Source organism: Callospermophilus lateralis, chromosome 20, assembly GCF_048772815.1.
Source record: "Callospermophilus lateralis isolate mCalLat2 chromosome 20, mCalLat2.hap1, whole genome shotgun sequence".
In the NCBI taxonomy this organism is placed as follows: Eukaryota; Metazoa; Chordata; class Mammalia; order Rodentia; family Sciuridae; genus Callospermophilus; species Callospermophilus lateralis.
The window spans coordinates 7,668,232-7,688,011 of record NC_135324.1 but is presented as its reverse complement, the minus strand read 5'-3'; the positions used below and the strand labels follow the sequence as shown (position 1 = coordinate 7,688,011).

Below are 19,780 nucleotides of genomic sequence, written 5' to 3'. Positions count from 1 at the left end.
AGAAGTGGCTAGATAGTGAGCAGATGGAGAATAAATTAACAGAGGCAAAGAAGGTTTTCTTTCTCACATGACCACACGCTCACCAAGAGCAAGATCTAGAACGTTTTCTACACACGAGACAGCTCCTGAGACTGATAACTCAATGGTGGAGTGATTGCCTATCTTGTGTGAGGTCCTGGGCTCCATCCCCACCACCACAAAATAAATAAATAAGCTATTTCTCTCCCATAGTGTGAACATGGGCTATTGTAATCATCAGAAAACCGAAACCTACTGATAGAGGACTTCCATCCTTCCTTCCTTCCTTCCTCCCCCCTTTCTTCCTTCCTTCTTTTCTTTTGGGTACCAGGAATTGAACCTAGGGGTGTTTAACCACTGAGCCACATCCCCAGCCATTTGTATTTATTTATTTTTAAATTTTGAGACAGGGTCTCACTAAGTTGTTTAGGCTTCAAGTTACTGAGGCTGGCAATCCTCAGGTTGGGGGCATGCGTCACCACACCCAGGTATAAATGCTAACTCTCAATCCAGCGTGCATTTAGTAAAAGCAGGCGTCCCAAAGTTACAACTTAGTGAACTCTGAGGCAGACAGACTTCCACAGTTCCATGACACCAGCAGTAAGATACACAATTATTTCTTAGACACACAAGTTAGAAGATGCACGTTTCTTGTACGAGTCTTTCATCTGTTTCCTAACTGTTGATGACAGACGGGTAGATATTGCTTTTGTCATTTGAAAAAAAAAAAAGCTACATTAAATTAAAAGATAAAGACTGCATGCTTAGTCACCAAGAACACTGAAAGATACTGCATTTGACACTTTAGGTGGCTTCTGACATAGCTTCTCTGACTGCTATAGCCCCATCCACGTGACACTGTATCTTCCTCCCCCTCCTCCAGGGCCTACAGTACATGGAACTCATCCCCAAGGAGAAGCAGCCGGTGACAGGCACCGAGGGCGCCTACTACCGCCGCCGCCAGCTCATGCATCAGCTCCCCATCTACGACCAAGACCCCTCTCGCTGCTGCGGACTCTTGGAGAATGAGCTGAAAGTGATGGAAGAATTCGTCAAGCAGTATAAGAGTGAGGCTCTAGGTGTGGGAGAAGTGGCCCTCCCGGGCCAGGGCGGCTTGCCCAAGGAGGAGGGGAAGCAACAGGAAAAGCCAGAGGGCACAGAGGCCATGCCCACCACCAACGGCAGCCTGGGTGACCCGTCCAAGGAGGTGGAATACGTGAGTGTCCCCTTGTCTCTGGCCTGGCTGAAGTGACCAAGGCACAGGGCTGCAGGGCCAGGGCGCCCTCATGCCACACTGTTCATGCAACCATTTGTACCTTCATTCATTTAGCAGGTAGTTGGTGCCCATCTACTCTGTCCCAGGTGCTATCCCACGGGAAATAATACAAGGTCACAGTCCAGGGGAAGGTGACTGCCATAGCTTAAAGAAAGGGCATCTAACCGTGTTTGGGGGTGAGGGTAAACTGCAAGGTGTTGGTGAGGCACAAGCTGGTGTTGAAGAATAACTGGGAGCCTGGTACCAAAAAAAAAAAAAAAAAATGGAGAGAATAACTTGGGGAAGGCTTGGAGCCACCCAAGTCTCTCAGTTCAAGAGAAGAGTCAGAGGATTAAAAGCAGTCTCCTGTTCTCATGTGACACAGCATGGCGTGCAAGAGGAACGGGGGACGTGAGGCTGGGGAGGTCAGTAAGTAGGAACTTCCTGGAGAGTCATGCTGTTCATTTATCTGTCAATCAAATTCTGGTTAGCTTGTATTATCTGCCAAGCCCCAGGGAGTCAGATAGATGAATAGAGGACACTGTCCCCATGTTGGAGAAACCCATGGATCATAAGGGTCACAGGCAGATTTTCAGTCAGAGACTGCACACGAGCCCAGTTCTGTTTTAGAAAGTTCTAACAGCAAGGAGCAGAAGTGCTACTGGGAAGTGAGGCACTGGGGGATATTTGGAGAACCCAGTGTTCAGGAGATGAAAACCTTATAGATTTGTCTGTATTTTATGGGGCATGGGGTACTGGGGATTGAACTCAGAGGCACTCGGCCACAGAGCCACATCCCCAGCCCTTTTTTGTATTTTATTGAGAGACAGGGTCTCACTGAGTTGCTTAGTGCCTCACTTTTGCTGAGGCTGGCCTTGAACTTGAAATCGCCCTGCCTCAGCCTCCCAAACCCTGGGATTACAGGCATGCACCACAAATGCATCCAGCCTGATTTGTCTTAAATTGAGGCAAAAGGACAAGCTGAGACCACACGGGGCTAATGGACATTCACTTCACGTCCAGCCCCTAGTGCCCCTCACATCTTTTTAGTTCTTTCCACCCATCAGCCATGTGGCCTCATCCTTCCCTATTTGAGATAAAAGTTCCAACTCACAGGGTCCTCATCACCTTTTTCCCTGGAAACAGGCTGACAGCCGTGATCCAACAACCCAGGGAAATGTCCGCCCAGACGATGTCATTGCTGGAACCAGAGAGAGCAGGGCCCTGTCTCCCCTGAGCACCCTCCATCTCCAGCCTCCATGTCGTTACCAGGATCTAGGATTGCCATCCAAGAACTGTGGCCTCAGAATGCGGTAGCCAAGAATTCTAAGATGAAAGAACAAAATTTGTCTCTTCCACTACAGATTTGGCCATGATATTTAAAGACCCATTTCTCAAGAGAAACACAGGTTCTAAGCCCTTTAAGAAAAAATTAGCTCCAGTTACCACATTTTGTAAACTGGTCTTTCCCCATCCCACCACAGTTCTGCCCTCTGTCCACCCTCGGAATAGCTGTCTGTTCTTAAGGCATAAATTCCGGAGAATTCCATGTTGGAAGGAAACTTTTTTGAGGCTGTCATGACTCTTCCAAGTTGCCATTCCCAGGAGAGAAAGGCTGATCTGAGAGCAGATCTTACCATCGCGTGAGCTCCCCTCATTTGTTCAGCGTAGAACTGGGGCAAAGGTGGCCTGGGATTCTAGGTCCTTGCCTACAGTTAACTTTAGAAAATACTTGTGATACTTCGGAATCGCTTAAGTAACATTGCTAGACAATGAATGTCAGATCCACAGTTAGAAAAATAAGCAGGGAATTGCCAGGAGCAGTGGTTCATGCTTATTATTCCAGTGACTCGGGAGGCTGAGGCAGGAGGATCACAAGTTGGAGGCCAGCCTCAGCAACTTAGGGAGACTCTGTCTCAAAATCAAAAAAGAAAAAGGGCTGGGGATGTGGTTCAATGGTAAAGTCCTCCTGGGTTCAATCCCTAGTACCAAAAAGAGAAAAAGCAGGGAATCCAAAGGAAGCAGTTATTAGTTGGCCTGGGCTGGGCTGGGCTGGCTATAAAAGATAGACTTCTCCTTTCTTGTCCTAACCACAATGTGAACTCAACACCCAATTATGTGATTAGGGGTCTGATGTCTGTCACCCCCTCAAGATACTGAGGTCTTGTTCATCTCTGTGTCTGCAGTAGGTGTCATAGATATAGATAGTAGATGTTCAGAAAAACATGTGCTCCTCAGATGAATAAAATCAGTGTTTGAATTCAATTGAGTACTGACAGATAGCCACAATTTTCATGGCCATTTTGCCTAAAAGGTGGTATGATTCCAGTTCCACATTGATTGAGCATCTGGTCCATGCCAAATCCCAGGCTCACAAGTCCAGAGTCTGTCTTTAATTCTCACAGTTGCCTGCTAGGGTGAATTTCACCAGAATCATCAGAGAGGGCAGGAATCTGAGGATCAGAGACAATGAGACCTTTTTCCAAATCCCCACTATTTCCAGCATCTGCATGATGTTGAGTTTTAGCACCTTACTTGTTATTAGCTGCAGAAAAAAAAAAAAAAAAAAAGAATAGGAAGAAGACGACTGTGTGTGTTTTTTATTATTTTTTTAGTTGTAGGTGGACACAATACCTTTATCTTACTTGTTTATTATTTTTGTGGTGCTGAGGATCAAACCCAGTGCCCCACACATGCTAGAATGAGTGCTCTATCCCTGAGCCACCACCCCTGCCCTGAAGAACAGAGGAAAGAAGCCTGATCCCAGTTCCTCCAGTGCAGGGCAATGAGTTTTGCAGTAAGTGGTCAGGGTATTCAACTTGAGGGTGAGGGTATGCAGAGGACATTGGAAGACAATCTGACATCCCCAAACCCGAGATTTATGGGGCAGGGGCAAGAGGAAATATGAAAGTCAAAAAAGAAGCCATATGAAACATACTGGAACTAGACTGGTAGCATCTGGCCATCCTCGCCCCAGTGGTGATTATGTTGGCAGCTACAGCTTAGCGGGTACTGCTCTCTGCTCAAGGACTGGACTTGACACTAGTATCCAATACAGAGCTCACAACCCCCTACTGCTGTGAAGAGCTTGAGCTCCTCCCCCACCCCCAGGCTGCTTGGCCTCAGAAGTGAGAAGGGACTCCAAGGCCAAATTCATTCCCATTTCCCAGACCTTATTCATAGGAGGGCAAACAGATGTTATGCCATAAGAGGGTCTCACGGCCACGGAAGTTGGAGAGGCAGTAAACTACCTGGGCTTCTTTATACCAGGACTTTAGTGGGCGAATGCAGTGGTACTTAAACCTAAGTCTTCCAGAAGACTGGGTGCCCGCCCCAGAGTCCCCATCTTAGTAGGTGTGGGGCACGGCCTGAGACTCTCATCTCTACCGGGTCCCCAGGTGAAATGGATGCTGGTCTGGGGCCACACTTTGAGATGCCCTGCGAAAAAAGTGTTTAAAATTCCCTCATGTGCAAATTCAGCAAAGATGATACTAATTTGGTAAAGAGCAAGGATCCAAGAGGTAGTAACCTGGGAGGTTTCTAAATTCACGTGGCCTCCTGGCTTTACGTTCATTTTGATGAATCACCGAAAGGGAGCCCCGCTTGGAGAATGTGTCGTGGTTCCTTTGCCTTGTCCGTGGGAAACACAGGAATGGAACCTGGCACCACCCCAACCACTCATGTCCTTGAAGACACTGCATCTGAGCCATCTGAGGCTCACGAGCTGCCTCTGTCTACACTGCATGCAGCCACATGCTCAAATGGCCCTGTGTACTGACCTGTCAGCCCCGCCCCACAGTGGTGTCCTTCCTCCAACATCTCAGGGACATGCAGGTCACAGCTATGGTGGAATTGGGCTGCTGCAGCCTCCTTGCCCCTGACCCATCACCAACTATTTCCCAGTGGAAAGTATTATCCAGGGCAGGAGAGTTTGATTGTCACAGCCTTTCCTAAATGGGCTGGGCACAGCTCCCGCCAAGGGCCTGTGTTTTGAGGGAACTGGGTAACCGTGGGCCAGCCAGGTGGCAGGATACAATGCTCCCTGACCCCTGCTCATCCAAATGGCTGGAGCTGCCCCACTTAAGTTATTGAGCATAGAACACCAACACCCACACCCTCGGCTTGCAAACAGCCGCCTGCAGAGGTGCTATGGAGAGGACAGGGAGACCTACAATTAGCCATGGTACGTCCATCTTCCTGAGCAGTAAATCCAAGGGTCGTGGCAGGCCACGCCTGACTCTGAGCAGTTTCTCAAAGTGTTATGATCACACCACTGAGCTCAACAGAGGCGGGACATCACGGGAAATGCCTTCAGCCACTAAGCGCCAGAGTCCTCCCTCCCCATGAGCAAATAGAGCAGAAAAACCCCAGTAGCAGATAGGAACTCACCCACTGTCACCCCCAAAGGAGAAACACAACCTTCTACATGCAAGACTCTGAAGCCTCCCTCTCTTTCTTTCACATGCCCCACTGTGTCCTACTCAGGGGCCCTGGGTGGCGTCTCCATCTCTTTGTCTTTGTGGCAACCATGAGAGGGGTTGTCATACCCATTTCACAGGCAGGGAATCTACGGCTCAGCCAGGTTAGCCACTTGCTGATGAGCCACAGGCTCCAATTCAGCGCCAACCTTTCTGCTTCGCCAGGGATTTGAGGGTCCAGCAGCCCTGGGGAAGCCTGGCAGGGCCTCCAACCACCCAAGGGCAAGCGTGTGTCTGTGAGCGTTTATGTTCTGGGGTCACAGCAGCGTTTGGTGTCCCTCACAGTCCAGCCAACTGAGGAATCTGAGAGCCTTTTATCTGTGTGCCAAGAACAGCAGGGCTTCCTGCCCCACCCAGCTCTGGCCCCCACGTGATGTCCTGGGACCTGGGAGCATCAGAGGGCTGCAGGGCCACAGAACTGCTGGCTGCCCCTGCTCTTTGCACCTTCTCACCCCAGTCTGGTCCAGAGGTCCTCACCCTCTCCCAAGCCCCCCGCTCTCCCCTTCCTTCCAATGAGTGGGGTTGACAGGCACCAGCACAGTGTGGGTGACAATCTGAATACTGTGACTTGTAATGCTCCTCTGAGTTATTTCCCTACATTCAGAGAGCTTTGTGGATAGTTTTTTTTTTTTCTTTCTTGGAAATGAAATATACAGATTTCCTGGGCATGGTCGTTTTTCCCAGGAATTTCCGCCCTTCCGCACACCCCAAACTTGTAACTGAAGAAAGGGGACAGAAAGCCAGAACACAGCATTGAATGTAATCTCCACTCTGCAGTGTTTCTCCTTCCTGCCAGGGGCCTGTCCCCGCCTTGCCCCTTGCTCACCATCTCAGGCCAAGGGATTGTCCCAAAGAGAGACTGAGGAGAGTAAAGTGAGAGAAGCAAAGGTATTTGCAGGGGCTCCAAGCTCCCTGCTGGACCATGGAGAACAGGCCTGGATCCTGTTTCTCCATCTCCCACAAAAAATGCAAAGGGAGGAGGGGGGGCGGGAACAGGAGGCCCTGGCCCCCACCTCTCCTGCCACAGGGCTGATTCTCAGATGGAAACTTACAGCAGCTGGCAGCTCAGCCCAACTCCAGCCCCAACAGAGGGACATATTTGTGGGCAAGGGACTTCCAAGTCTTTGTCCGAGCAGATGTTTGGCTTGTGGGCTCTGCGGGTTGAATGACGGGCGTTCCTGCCAGCCCCACTGGGGAATCTGAAATCACCCCACCCACTTGGTGAGCCACTTCTTTCTGAGCTGGAAGGCAGGGGGATGAGAGGTGCAGAGACAAACCTGGTGGGCACTAAGCCAGAGGGATCCCTGGTACCCTCACTTCTCCCACCCACAACCCAGGTACCCATGGACCTGGGAGCCGTCTGCAAAATCACCATGGTTACCAAGTTCTCAGCATCGCCCTCCCTTTCTTTCTTTCTAGTGGAGGTATTTTAATGACATTCAAAGGAGGTCTTTTTTCCAAAGAAAATTTCCTTTATCCCATTTTTTTATGCTCTAAATACTTTTCCATATTTCCAGGTGGCTTCCAGAAGCATCTTTTTTTTCTCCTTTCTTTTTCTGAGTAGCTGCATAGTATTCCATTGACTAAAACAGGGATTGCAGACTTAGCACTAAAGCTGCTGCAGGTGGTATCTAGACAGATGACTATAGCTGTGTTCCAATAAAGTTTTATTTATAAAAACAGGCAATGAGATGGATTTGGTCCATGGAGGTGATCATGAAGGTGATAGTGGTGATGATGATGATGGTGGTGGTGGTGGTGATAGTGATCATGATGATAGGGTAGTGGTGGTGATAGTGATGATGGTCTTGATGGTGGTGATGATGATGGTGAGAACAACAGTGATGGTGATGATGATAATGGTAGTGATGTGGGGTGATGGTGGTTATGATGGTGATGGTGATGTTGGTGCTGATTATGATGTCATCACCTGCCATTCTTTACTACCTGGGTTGTGCCAGGCACTGTGTACCAGAGACTTCCCATGTCATTTTATTTAATCCCAAGCATTGTCCTACAAAGTATATTATCTCCTTTTTTTTTTTTTTTTTACAGATAAGGAAATTGAGACATTCTTGGTAAAATTAACAGTGTTTACAAACTTCAGGTTCCAATCCATTAGAGGATACAATCCATCAATTCAGCGTGTTACAACCAGAATCTTTTCTTTTTAAATAGTTCAAGTAGAAAGAGTAGGTCGGGGTAGTAAGGATTTTTTTTTGGAATCGTTTATTTCAGGGCTATGTATATGATCAGATTAGAATATAAAGTATATTTTTCTACTGTGGATCACAGACAAGAGCAAAAATTTTGAAAAGCATAAAATTCTCTAGTCACCTTGCTGTTGATCACTTAAGCCAGAATTAGAACCCAGACCTGCCTCACCCCAAACTCCCCCACCCAGACCCTAAATGACAGCAGCTCCCATCTCCAGAGCACCCAGGAGGCTCCAGGTACCGCCTTTGCAATAGAGCAGGACACATCAAGACTTTCCTACTGAACTGTGGACCAAACAGCATCCTGCTGGCTGGTCCTGGAGCCCGTGCCAGCCAAAGCTGGATCAGAGAACCACATTCCAAAGCCTGTGGCCGTACCCACAGAATGGGGAGCCTGTTCCTTTTGTACCATGAGAAACCTCAGAAAGGCTGTGGTGTGGGACCACAAAACATAAGGGAGCTAAGGTTGCAGAAATGATTTAGGCCAGAAAAGGAAGAAAAAAAAAATCCCTTCTGGGATACAGAAAGCCACAAAGCAAAAATGGTGCCTGATCACCATAAGAGGAATTGGGGAGATGCTGTTTATAAATAAATTGTGAGTATTTGTGTTGGAAAGAACCCAGCGCCTGGATTCAAGGACCTTGTGTTAATATTTACTGTATTGTAATGGTGAGATTTTCACAAGGCGCTCAGGGTTTAGACTGGGTAGGCTTTTGGATAAGAACCTTCCAGAAGAAAACAGCATGACTGAGACAGGATTTCTGGCAAGCCCAAGGGAGAGATTATTACTGGGGTCGCAGGCCTCTCCTTATCTGCAGATCGCTCTCTGAAGGCCAGCACGGCTCGGTCCTTAGGGATGGCTCTTCAGCCGTGTATGCTTTGGCCACTTTCCTGAATCTGCTGAGGCCTGAATCACATGGTATCTTGGCTGCTTCATTTCGGAAGCCGGGATAATTCTGCGTGTCGACATTTAACGCCCCTGTTACCTGATGCTGCCTAGGGTTCTATCCCAAGGCGGAGTAGCTTAAATCAACAGTGTTGATTTTGCTCACAAATCGTGTCCCCTTGGGCAGGGCTTATCGAGGGACAGCTTGCCAGTGTGTGTGCTCATCATGGAGGTGTTTGGCCCGGACACGGCCGGACTGGGTGGGCAGAGCACCCTCGCCTCCCTCCCTCTATCTCTGCAAGGTGGTTTCACATGATTTCCTGAGCAGGGGAGCCGCAGAGCACCAGGACCTCCTTTCCTGTCTGCTCAGGCCTCCCCCAGGAAGAGTGCTCAGAGGGCCCAGAGAACAGCTGCCCACATGGCCCCCGACTTACAGTGGCTCCACTTAAAATTGTTTTGACTGTGCAGTCCTGCAAAAATGACACGCATTCAAGGAGGAACTGAACTTCAAATTCCAATCATCTACGGGGACAGGAATAGGAACTGCTCTTTTTCGTGATTTCAGGCAATAGCTGAGACCCACGGCCCCCGTCAGCTACTCGATTATGAGATTGGTCAACTGATGCACGCCAGCACTCCTGGGGACAAGGCTGCTAATCTAGGATGCTTGTAGGTCAGGAATCATCAAGGCATTTTCAACTTACAGAATTTTCGCTTTTCAATGGATTTATCAGGACATAAACCCATTGTAAGTCTAGGAGCAACTTCTTTGCCTTATAACCATCTGGGACACCATGAAGCATTATTTCCTCCACTTTCTATTCCATTTAATTTAGTCACCAAGCTGGGACTATTTTCAGGGAGAGGGAATTCAACTCCAGGTTGGTCGGAAACGTACCCAAGGATATGCCAACAGGACTTGGAAACATGGAAACTCCAGGAACGCCACAACCCCACAGGGGCTCAGCTTTGGAGGCAACAAATCAAATCTGTATCTCGTCTTGCTGACAGTCACTGTCTACAAATCTCCAAGGCCCCATGCATGCAACAGTCAACACCTTTCACCTCCACAATTTCAACTAGGAATCTTCTTTCATTTGAACAGGAACAAGACAGAAAAATGTCATTGGCATGGGACAGAGGGGCACTTTACATTTGTTCTACTTATGAAAGGTTTCCTCCACATTTTCTCTCTCAAGGAGAAAAATACTCTGCAAACAAGGTTCTATGGAAAGTGGTGAAAATACCCCTCATGGCCAAAGTCTGGTTTAAGATAGTTGGGAGACAAGAACCAGCCAATATGTGAAGAATCATTCTCCACCTCACTGTTTACACTGGTCCTAAAGGTGTTTGCCTGCACCACATCCTTAGCATAAGAAAGGTCACATGGCTTGCTCAAAGCAAGTCCAGATTGGAATGTTGTAGGATTCAAAATGACCTTTGTGGGAACTGAGCCAAATAGGTGATATCATTTTTGCTGAACGTATGTATAAAATAGTGTTTTAGCACTCAACAATAGTGGTTCTCAGGGTGCAAGCCCCACTATCCCAGAGTCCCCGGGGAGTGTGCACATTCTCATGCCCCATCTGGGGTAGGCTTAAGCCTACAACCACCACCTTGGGTTCTGGTGGAGGAGGGGTGAGTCAGAGGCAGGAAGCAGACCTTCCAAGCTGGGAGGCTTGCTGTGGACCTGGGTAGTGGCTGATGATGAACAGATAGTCAACTCAATTCCCTCTTTTGGATAAAAGGTGATTTCAACTAATCATTATTGATTGCTTAAAAAGTCCAATGATTTCATTATCTCATTTAAGCCATATAACAGTCCTAAGCTGCTGTTGTTATTGGTATCCCTATTTGGCAAGTTAAAAAAAAAAAATCCCAAGGCACAGAAAGGTTAGGTAACTTGCAACAGGTCCAGACAATCTGATTGAGAACTCCCTTCTTGACCACCTGATGCATTTTAGAAATAGTGAACCTCAGAACAAAAAATCATGGTAGGAGGTTAATTAACTTTGTGCAGAGACAGATGGGACCAGGATCCTAGGACCCAAATAAGCTGAGGGTTCTAACTCTGGGATGCCAGCCTGTTCCTGGTGGCTGAGGGACCACCAGATGGACAGCTCTAGGACCACCTCAGATCTCGCATCCTTTGAGATGACCTGGGAAGGGACCCAGAAAACAGCTCAGAGGCAAGAAGAGCAAACTGTTTGCTGAGACAGAGTGACAATCAGCACCCAAAATGTCTTCATGAAACAACCGTTGACACCATTTGTTGAAAAGGCCCGGTGGTAATGGGGCTAAGAGCCAGAGATGTTAGGGAGACCCCCAAGGGAAGAGAGAGAGAGGGGCTCCAGGAAGCACTTTCAGACTGTTGAGAAGGTGGAGACTCAGCTCCATGAAAGAATCTCCCTGCCTTCATCCAAGCTACCACCAGAGTTCTCTCCCAGCCACTCCTCCCCCTCAAAGACCTGCAGTGGCTCCCTATTGCCTCCAGAGTGAAGTTCCAGCTCATACCATGGATTCAAATTGACCTGCCATCACCCAGGCTGCCTTTTGGGCCTTGTTTCCCGGACTCCCTTCTATGGGTGCCTGTCGATGTGCCACGGTGACAAACCCAGGTGTTTTCATGGCCCTCTGCTTCCACTTACTTCCATATTCAGCCACATCTGGAGACCTGGAGTGCTACCACCTGGGTGTAATTTTGTGGGCCAGTGAGTCCCTTCTGTGTAGGAGGAAAAGGGCTGCGAACTTCACTCTGTGAAACTTAGAAGCCAGACAGACAGAAAGCTCACTTTGTACTCTTAACCGTCCCTGCCAAATCGTTGACAATCCCCAGCCTGGCGGCGGGGCTGGTGGCCATGAATGGGTGCTGACTCATCACTTGTTTCTGGTTCAGACCCTCTGACAAGTTCCAGGCCAGCAGGGCTCAGTCACGGCAGGAGCAACAGAGATTTCATTTAGGTGAGGGACGGACGGACGCCCTCTGCTCCCGTGGGCGGAACGGAAACCGCAAGTCTAGCATGTTCTGAGGGGCCTTATCAGGCAGAGAGGATGGAGCCGAGGACCCTCCCAGCTCGGCAGACACGTTCCGTGTCTAGACATCTGTTTTATGGCTGCTACTCGGCTCAGGGTCAGATACGTGTACAAGGCTGCTCTTTGTCACATGGTTTTCTTGCCCTGATTTCCACCATTTTAATCTTTCTGTCCTCTTTCATATACACAAGTATGTTAAACATGTAAATGACACAAGGTGAGAACACTGGCTAGCGTCCGTGCTCTGTGTCAAGCCAGCTTTCTGTTACTGTCACTAACACCTGAGATAATCCACTTATAAGAAGGAAAGGGTTATTTTGGATCCTGGATTCAGACGTCTCAGGCCTGCTCAGTGTGACTGACTGGTTTTGTGTCTGTGTGAGACAGCACATCAGGGCGGGAATGGGTGACAGGGCAAAGCTTCCCACCTCACAGCAGCCAGGAAACAGAGAAAGAAGAAGAGACTGTGGTCCCAGTATCCCCTCCCCAGTGACTGAACTTCTGTCCACCAGGTTCTACCTCCTAGAGGTTCTGCCACCTCCCGGTGGCACTACAGGTTGGGACCAAGCCTTTAACATTCGTCCCTGGGGAACACTCCCAATCGGAACTTCAGCAAACTCTTTAACATTTACCTCCCTACATGCACAAAGACAAATAATAACCATTTCTATTTGGGCTGACACCATAGTTGGTGCTTAGTAAATTAAAATTATCATCTCAAGTCCAAGGTCAACAAATATTTTCTGTAGATGGTCAGGTAGTAAATATTTCGGGCACTGTGAGTCACCAGCCCAAATTAATGGCATCCTGTAAGCGCCTTACATAATAAAACAAATTTCTACAAGATATTTATAGATGAAATTAAAAATACAGCAATCATTAAATGTATTTTAGTCTTGAAATCTAGATCTACTAATGAGAAGAGCCAAATTCTTTTGGGGGGGGGGAGAAAATGTGTCACTTCCTTGAAGAGTGCCAGGGTGTCATTTACGGATCAGGATGTAAAAGCCACGAGATGTGGTAGAGAGAACTTGGCTTTGGAGTCATGTTTTATTTCACCCAAAACCAATGTAATACAAAAGACGGAATGCAGACGTGGCCCTCCAACCCCAGCTTTGCCTCCTGTCCCTTGTGCTAGGGAGCTGATCCTGGATCTCTCTGAACCTCAGTTTTGCCATCTCTAAGGGGGGAAAATAATGATTTTCCTAATGTGGAGATAACTCTAGGAGGAGAAATGATTCTTTGATTTGCATCTGGGGCATTAGCAATGAGGGCCAAGTCCTGAGCTGAGTACTGGCCCCACATCGGAACTAAGGGCACGGAATCTGTCATCACTGCTGGGCCTTTCAGGAGCAGAAGGGGACTCAGAGGGGCTAAAAGATTTAAAGGGAGCTGTGCAGACACTTCTCAGAAGAAGATATAAAATCAATCAACAAATACATGGAAAAAATGTTCAACATCTCTAGCAATTAGAGAAATGCAAATCAAAACTACTCCAAGATTTCATCTCACTCCAGTCAGAATGGCAATTATGAGCAATACAAGCAACAATGAGTGTGTTGGCGAGGATGTGGGGGGAAAGGCACACTCACACGTTGCTGGTGGGACTGCAAATTGGTGCAACCACTTTGGAAAGCAGGGATGAGATTCTTCAGAAAACTTTGAATGGAACCCCCATTTGACTCAGCTATCCCACTCAGAGGACTTACAGTCAGCAGACTACAGTGACACAGCAGCTCAATTCACAATAGCTAAACTATGGAACCAACCTAGGTGCCCTTCAACAGATGAATGGATAAAGAGAATGTAGCATATATACACAGTGGAATATTTCTCAGCCTTAAAGAAGAACGAAATTATGACATTTGCAGGTAAATTGATGGAACTAGAGACTATCATGCTAACAGAAATAAACCAAACCCCCCAAACCAAAATCCAAATGTATTCTCTGATAAGCAAATGCTGATCCATAATGGAGTGGAGTGAAGGAACTTTGGATTGTGCAAAGGGGAGTGAGCGGAGGGAAGGGGGCGTGGGGAAGGGAAGGATGGTGGAATGTGACGGACATTATTACCCTATATACCTGTATGATTACTCTACCGGCGCCACTCAGCACCATGTTCAGCCAGAGGAAGGAGAAGTTATGCTCCATTTGTGTACAATATGTCAAAATGCATTCTGCTGTCGTGTGGAACTAATTAGCACAAATTAAAATATAAAATTTAAAAAGGAAGAAAAAGATTTAATAGAATAAAAAAACTGTCATGTTCCCCTTCTTTAGAGGATGGAAACAGGCAATTTAGAGATGTGTGTTGGATGGACTTGTGAAGGAGTGAACCAACAGAGGAACTCTGTTAGTTCTCTCTGCTCCTGGGGAATGGGCAGGAGAGAGGGCAGAGTCCTGGAGTCTGGTCCCCAGCTCTCTTGCCCTCCCCAAGAACTTCATAGGAACTGCAGCCAGGGAGCAGCAGGAGGCGAGTTCTACTAGGGCTCCTGAGCCAGCCAGTGGCCGTGTTACTGCTAATGAAAGGCAGAGTCCCCGATGCGAACAGGACCAGAGAGAGCCAGGGCCCAAGGCCTCTGGGAAGCTGCTTTGCTTCTCTGAGCCACGCGGAAGCTCTTCCTTTGCCAGGTCAGAATGCGCTCTCTGGAACCCTCCTAGCCCTTCAGACAACCCCCTGTGGCCAGTCCATCACTAGGTGGAGGAGACAGACTCACATCCCTCAGACGTCCAAGCACACAGCATGTAGGTGCTTGAGAAGGTGAGAGCACTCTTTCCAGCACACGACTTCCTTCCAAAGGGGACAGTGTGCAGAGAGGGGAAACTGAGTCACTTTACAGTGGAGAAACCTGTAACATCAGAGCATGTCTGAATAAAGTTTGTACTGCACTTGATGTGGCACAATATTGGTTAGTTGTGTCACCAATACTGTATTCATGTAAAATGTAAAGAACAGAAAAAATTGGGTGTAGGGTACGAGAATCCTCTATGCTCTTTTTACCATTTATTTTCCTGTAAATCTAAAACTGTGTAAAAATTTAAAAGCTTGTCAAAAAAAAAAAATAATGATGCAATGGTAAATGATCCACTCGACATGCAAGGTAGAGCTAGAGATTAGAATGTAACCAAGTGTGAGTGGTCTACTGAGAGGCCTCAGATTCCACATTGCAACTGATTTTTTTTTCTTTTTTTCAGTACCAGGGATTGAATCCAAGGGCACTTAACCACTGATCCACAGCCCTTTTTGTTTTTTTATTTTGAGACAGGGTCTTCCTACGTTGCTGAGGGTCTTGCTAAGTTTCTGAGGCTGGCCTTGAACTCGCAATCCTCCTGCCTCAGCCTCCCAAGTCACTAGGATTACAGGCATGTGCTGTTGCACCCAGCTACAACTGACTTTTGAGAAACCATCTCCTGTCTGATTCTGACATGCTACCAGAGAATGATATCCACAGTTATCTGGGAAGGCTACAAAAAGGCACCTCTTTTCCAACTTTCTATCAGTGTCAGGCCAGGTAGCCTTCATATATTTCAACCAAAACAAACATAGAACAAAAGATAGAGCACTGAGGTATCTCTGAGAATCTAGCCATCTTGGGGTTGTGGCTTGGTGGTAGAGCACTTGCTTAATATGTGTAAGACACTGGGTTTGATCCTCAGCACCACATCAAAATAAATCAAATAAAGGTTTGTATCCATTACAACTGAAAAAAAAATGTTAAAAAAAAAGAATCCAGCCATCTTACCTAAGTCATTAAATAGAACTTGCAAAAAGTCCAAACAATGTTTTCAAATTTTTCTTCTCACTAAATTTTTCGTTTTGGAAAACATAGCTTTGGGATGGGGGGTGGTGCTTATTTTTGTGACGCTGGAAATTAAACCCAGGGACTTTGCTCATGCAAGGCAAGCGCCCTACCACTGAGCGCACTCCCAAACCCAGTTATTTTAGTAATACATGTCTACGTTAGCATGTTCTTTAAGTTCATGGTTGTCATTTTAATTGGATAAATATTTAAATGTTTCTCTGTTATTGTTTCTCTTATGATAAATAGCAATAGCTGTTACCCACATGAACAAAAACTGTACTGGGACCTCTCAATAATTTCTACCATACAAAGAATACGGAGTCCAAATTATTTGAGAATTCTTGGGCTACAGCATTTTATTTACTCCTCCCAAATAACCTATTAGGTAGACAATGTAATTATCCTTCTTTGAGGATAATAAAACTGAGGAACAGAGAGGTATATGAACTTGTCCAAAGTTGCACAGGAAATAGGCGAGAGGTGGGATTCAAGCTCACTGTCACCATGCTTTCCTGACTACCTATATCACTGTGCTTCTCTGCTACCTTTCCAGTTCTGTGAGCTCTGCAAGGGAGCAGCCCCGGCCGACAGCCCTGTGGTCTACTCAGACAGGGCAGGCTACAGCAAGCAGTGGCACCCAGCCTGCTTCGTGTGTGTCAAGTGTTCCGAGCCGCTGGTGGACCTCATCTACTTCTGGAAGGACGGTGCACCCTGGTGTGGCCGTCACTACTGCGAGAGCCTGCGGCCCCGGTGCTCTGGCTGCGATGAGGTGGGCACCAGCGGGGCCGGGTGGGGAGAGGGGCTGCTCACTGTTGAGGGAGGGAAACTGAGGCCTGGGGGTTGGTGGCTCTGCTGGGGATGCACTCTCCAGACTGGGAAACCGAGGTAGACACCCCTGAGGCCCTCAGCCTCCGTTTCTTCCTCTGCCAAACAGGACTCACACTTGCTCCCTCCTGTAGGTGGCTGGGAGGGGTCACACAGAGTCCTGTGGGGTCCTGTCCTGGGCACACCGTCCAGCACTTAGTGAGTTCTCAGAAGAACACTGTGGGGTACACAGGAGGCAGGTGGCCCCAGGGCCAAATCAGTCCTGTGCTTCCCAAACACCTGCACCTCGGTCCTTGTCATTTATAAAGCGTAAATGAGAATAGGACCTTCCCCATGGGGACAAAGGAGATAATTCAGGAAGATGCGTGCACAGGGCCTGACCTGGCTTCTCGTAAGTGGTAGCCGCTGTTGGTCTCACCATGAAGTACCATGACATATGATAGAATGTGATGGAATGTGAGATAGCAGAACTACTGGAGCCACATGTAAAGATGGCGTCAGAGAGAGTCCAGTCTCCAGGGGGGGAGATGAAAGGAGCCGTAACAGTATACCAACAATGACAACCCTAGCGATAATTATATGATTACAATAGCAGTATGTTCTTTGGAGGCAGAAGACGCACTCCCCTCATCTCTGGCACAGGCAAGGGTCTGGGATGTCTTTCTCACACTGAGCCAAAGTCTGCCATCTCATGCCACCTTCTACCTGTTGGTCCCAACAGGAAGGGAAAAGCTTGCAATGTTACTGAATGACACGAAGAAGGAAAAGGGCTGTGGCAGGCGTACCTCATCACCTCAACAACAAGATACTCAAAATCTCAATTCTCCCTCTTCTCTTTTTGATGTTGTTGTTGTTGTATTGGGGATGCACTCCAGGGGCACTGTATACTGAGCCACGTCCCCAGCCCTTTTTATTTTTTTATTTTAAGACAGGGTCTCACTAAGTTGCTTAGGGCCTTCACTAAATTTCTGAGACTGGCCTTAAAATTTTGATCCTCTTGTCTCAGCCTCCGACGCCACCACACCCAGCTGTCCATCATCTTTTATTTTTTTTTTAGCATTTTTTTTTAGTTGTAGATGGACACAATACCTTTGTTTATTTATTTTTTGTGGGGTGTTGAGGATCAAACCCAACATCTCACACATGCTAGGCAGGCGTTCTACCACTGAGCCACAACCCCAGCCCTCCATCATTTCTTGGAGGCTTACAATGGTATCAATAATTTGCTCCATACTTTAGGCATAATGTGCCGTTACTATCTCTCAATGATTCTCCGGAGACAGACTCTCGGGGTCTGCATTTTACACAGGAGAAAAGGACAGCTGAGAAAGGTGGATGGTACCCAGACAGGAGTCAAACTTTGGGCCAGTCCCTTCCCCCAGCATTCCGTGTGTCGTGGTTCATTTTGCACTCACAAACCCCAGGCATGGGAAATGTATGTGTCCCCATTTTACAAACATGGAAGCTAAAGCTCAGGGAAAGTAATCTGGCCAAAGTCATGGAGCTGGTAAATGCCTCTGTGAAAGCTCATTCCCGATTCGTCTTTGACACCAATGTCTCCAAGCATGTTATTCAATTCTTCCCGGGCCTCAGGGCTTTTCAAGTGTGTATGTTCCAGAGTGTCACTTTATTGCAAGCCCGAGTGACCCTCTGTATTCTTGCTCTTGAAGATTGGCAGCTTATTTGTCATCGAGCTGTCCTTACCCTCGTGGAATCCAGTCTCAGAATGCAACCAGCCTTTGCATTGGCACACAAACATCCCAGGTGCCATATAAATAAAAACCTGTCTCTAGCAGAAAGTTTGTTCTTTTGTCCATCTGAGAAGCTAAGAGGCCACCAAATACTACCCTGACTACATCAGATTTGCATCCGATTTTGCCACTGAGGCATTTAAAGGTCAAAACAAGATGGGATGGGAGGAAGCACCAGCCCACAAACGGGTCCTGGGTTCACTGTCTCCACCTAGGGACAAAACTTGATCCGTCTGTCTTCTGCTTCCCTTTCTAGATCATCTTCTCAGAGGACTACCAGCGCGTGGAGGATCTGGCCTGGCACCGGAAGCACTTTGTCTGTGAGGGCTGTGAGCAGCTGCTGAGTGGCCGGGCCTACATCGTCACCAAGGGCCAGCTCCTGTGCCCCACTTGCAGCAAGTCCAAACGCTCCTGAGGGGCAGCCCGCCCACAGCCAGAAACCACCAGGTCCCTCTGAGAAGCCGAGGCCATCCTCAGGAGCAGATGGGACAGCCAGGAAGAAACATAAACAGTGATTTCTTTTTTTTTCCAGTGGGAATATACGAATATTCTAGGTTGAGTGGTGATGGATCCTTGAGGGTCAGTAGTTGCAAAACCAGAAATATTCTAAGAACTCTTAGAATGGGTTTGTTTTTGCGGTGGCGGTGGTTTCCCAGCTACAGCCTCCTAAAGACATAGATGGTACCCGGAGAGGGAGCTCTAGGGGGAATTTCCCAGAATGCAGTTCTCTCCCTAGTGAGCCCATCACGTAGCTGTAGGATGCGAGCTGTGTTTTGGCCATGGGAGCTCCCCTGGGAACAGGCTGTGATCCCAACTGTCACTTGTTGTCTCTTTTTTTCAAGTGGAATTTGGATTTTTAAATAAACAACTATTTTTGGCATGATAAACATATCAATAAAAGTTTTATGAAGTCTACAGATACCTTTATCCAATTATTTACAACCTAGCGACGATTTTGCGACATCCAGTTAACCCCATCTTCCTCAAGGCTGGTGCTAGCAGGAAATGTGGCGAATGCTCATGAGCGCCTTCATCAAGTGTCTCCCGGGACTTCCGTTGGATGTACATTTCCCCAGACAGAGACCCCCCTTCCTGTCCTGCCATCACAGAAACTCCCAGATCACTGATGGAAAACAGCTTCCCATTTCCCAGCACATCAGAAAGTGGTCTCCCAGGAACTGAGGAACTTCTCTTTAGCCAGGGACCCAACCCAACGCCCTTGGAGCCTAGACAGATACTGAACCCTTGTGGAAGTAGGACCCAGAGAGTGTGGGCAGCTCTCAAACAAATCCACCTAAGCCCAACCAAAGGGTGCCACTGGGGACATGGGAACCGTATGCATAGCTCTTAAAAAAATAGGGACTTATGAGAAACCTCTCAATTTTAAAAGCTGCCAACCGATCACTGATTGAGTGAGCAAATGTCAGAGACCTTGAGGCCAGATTTTAACCTCTTTCTTGTGGTCTCTGTATTTTCAGCCCTCGATCTAATTTCCTTCCTTTCCACAATTACTA

General features: G+C 47.6%; 1 protein-coding gene across 1 annotated transcript in view; it reads left to right on the top strand.

Moving 5' to 3' along the window:
• The window catches only part of Lmcd1 (LIM and cysteine rich domains 1), a 59,740-nt gene extending 40,559 nt beyond the window's left edge, over positions 1–19,181 (top strand). Inside the window, exons 4-6 of the mRNA XM_076841240.1 lie at positions 902–1,234; positions 16,244–16,459; positions 18,523–19,181. Of these exons, the coding sequence (XP_076697355.1) occupies positions 902–1,234; positions 16,244–16,459; positions 18,523–18,681 (708 nt within the window). The 3' untranslated portion in view covers positions 18,682–19,181. The remainder of the gene's footprint in view (positions 1–901; positions 1,235–16,243; positions 16,460–18,522) is intronic.
• The last annotated feature ends 599 nt before the right edge of the window (positions 19,182–19,780 follow it).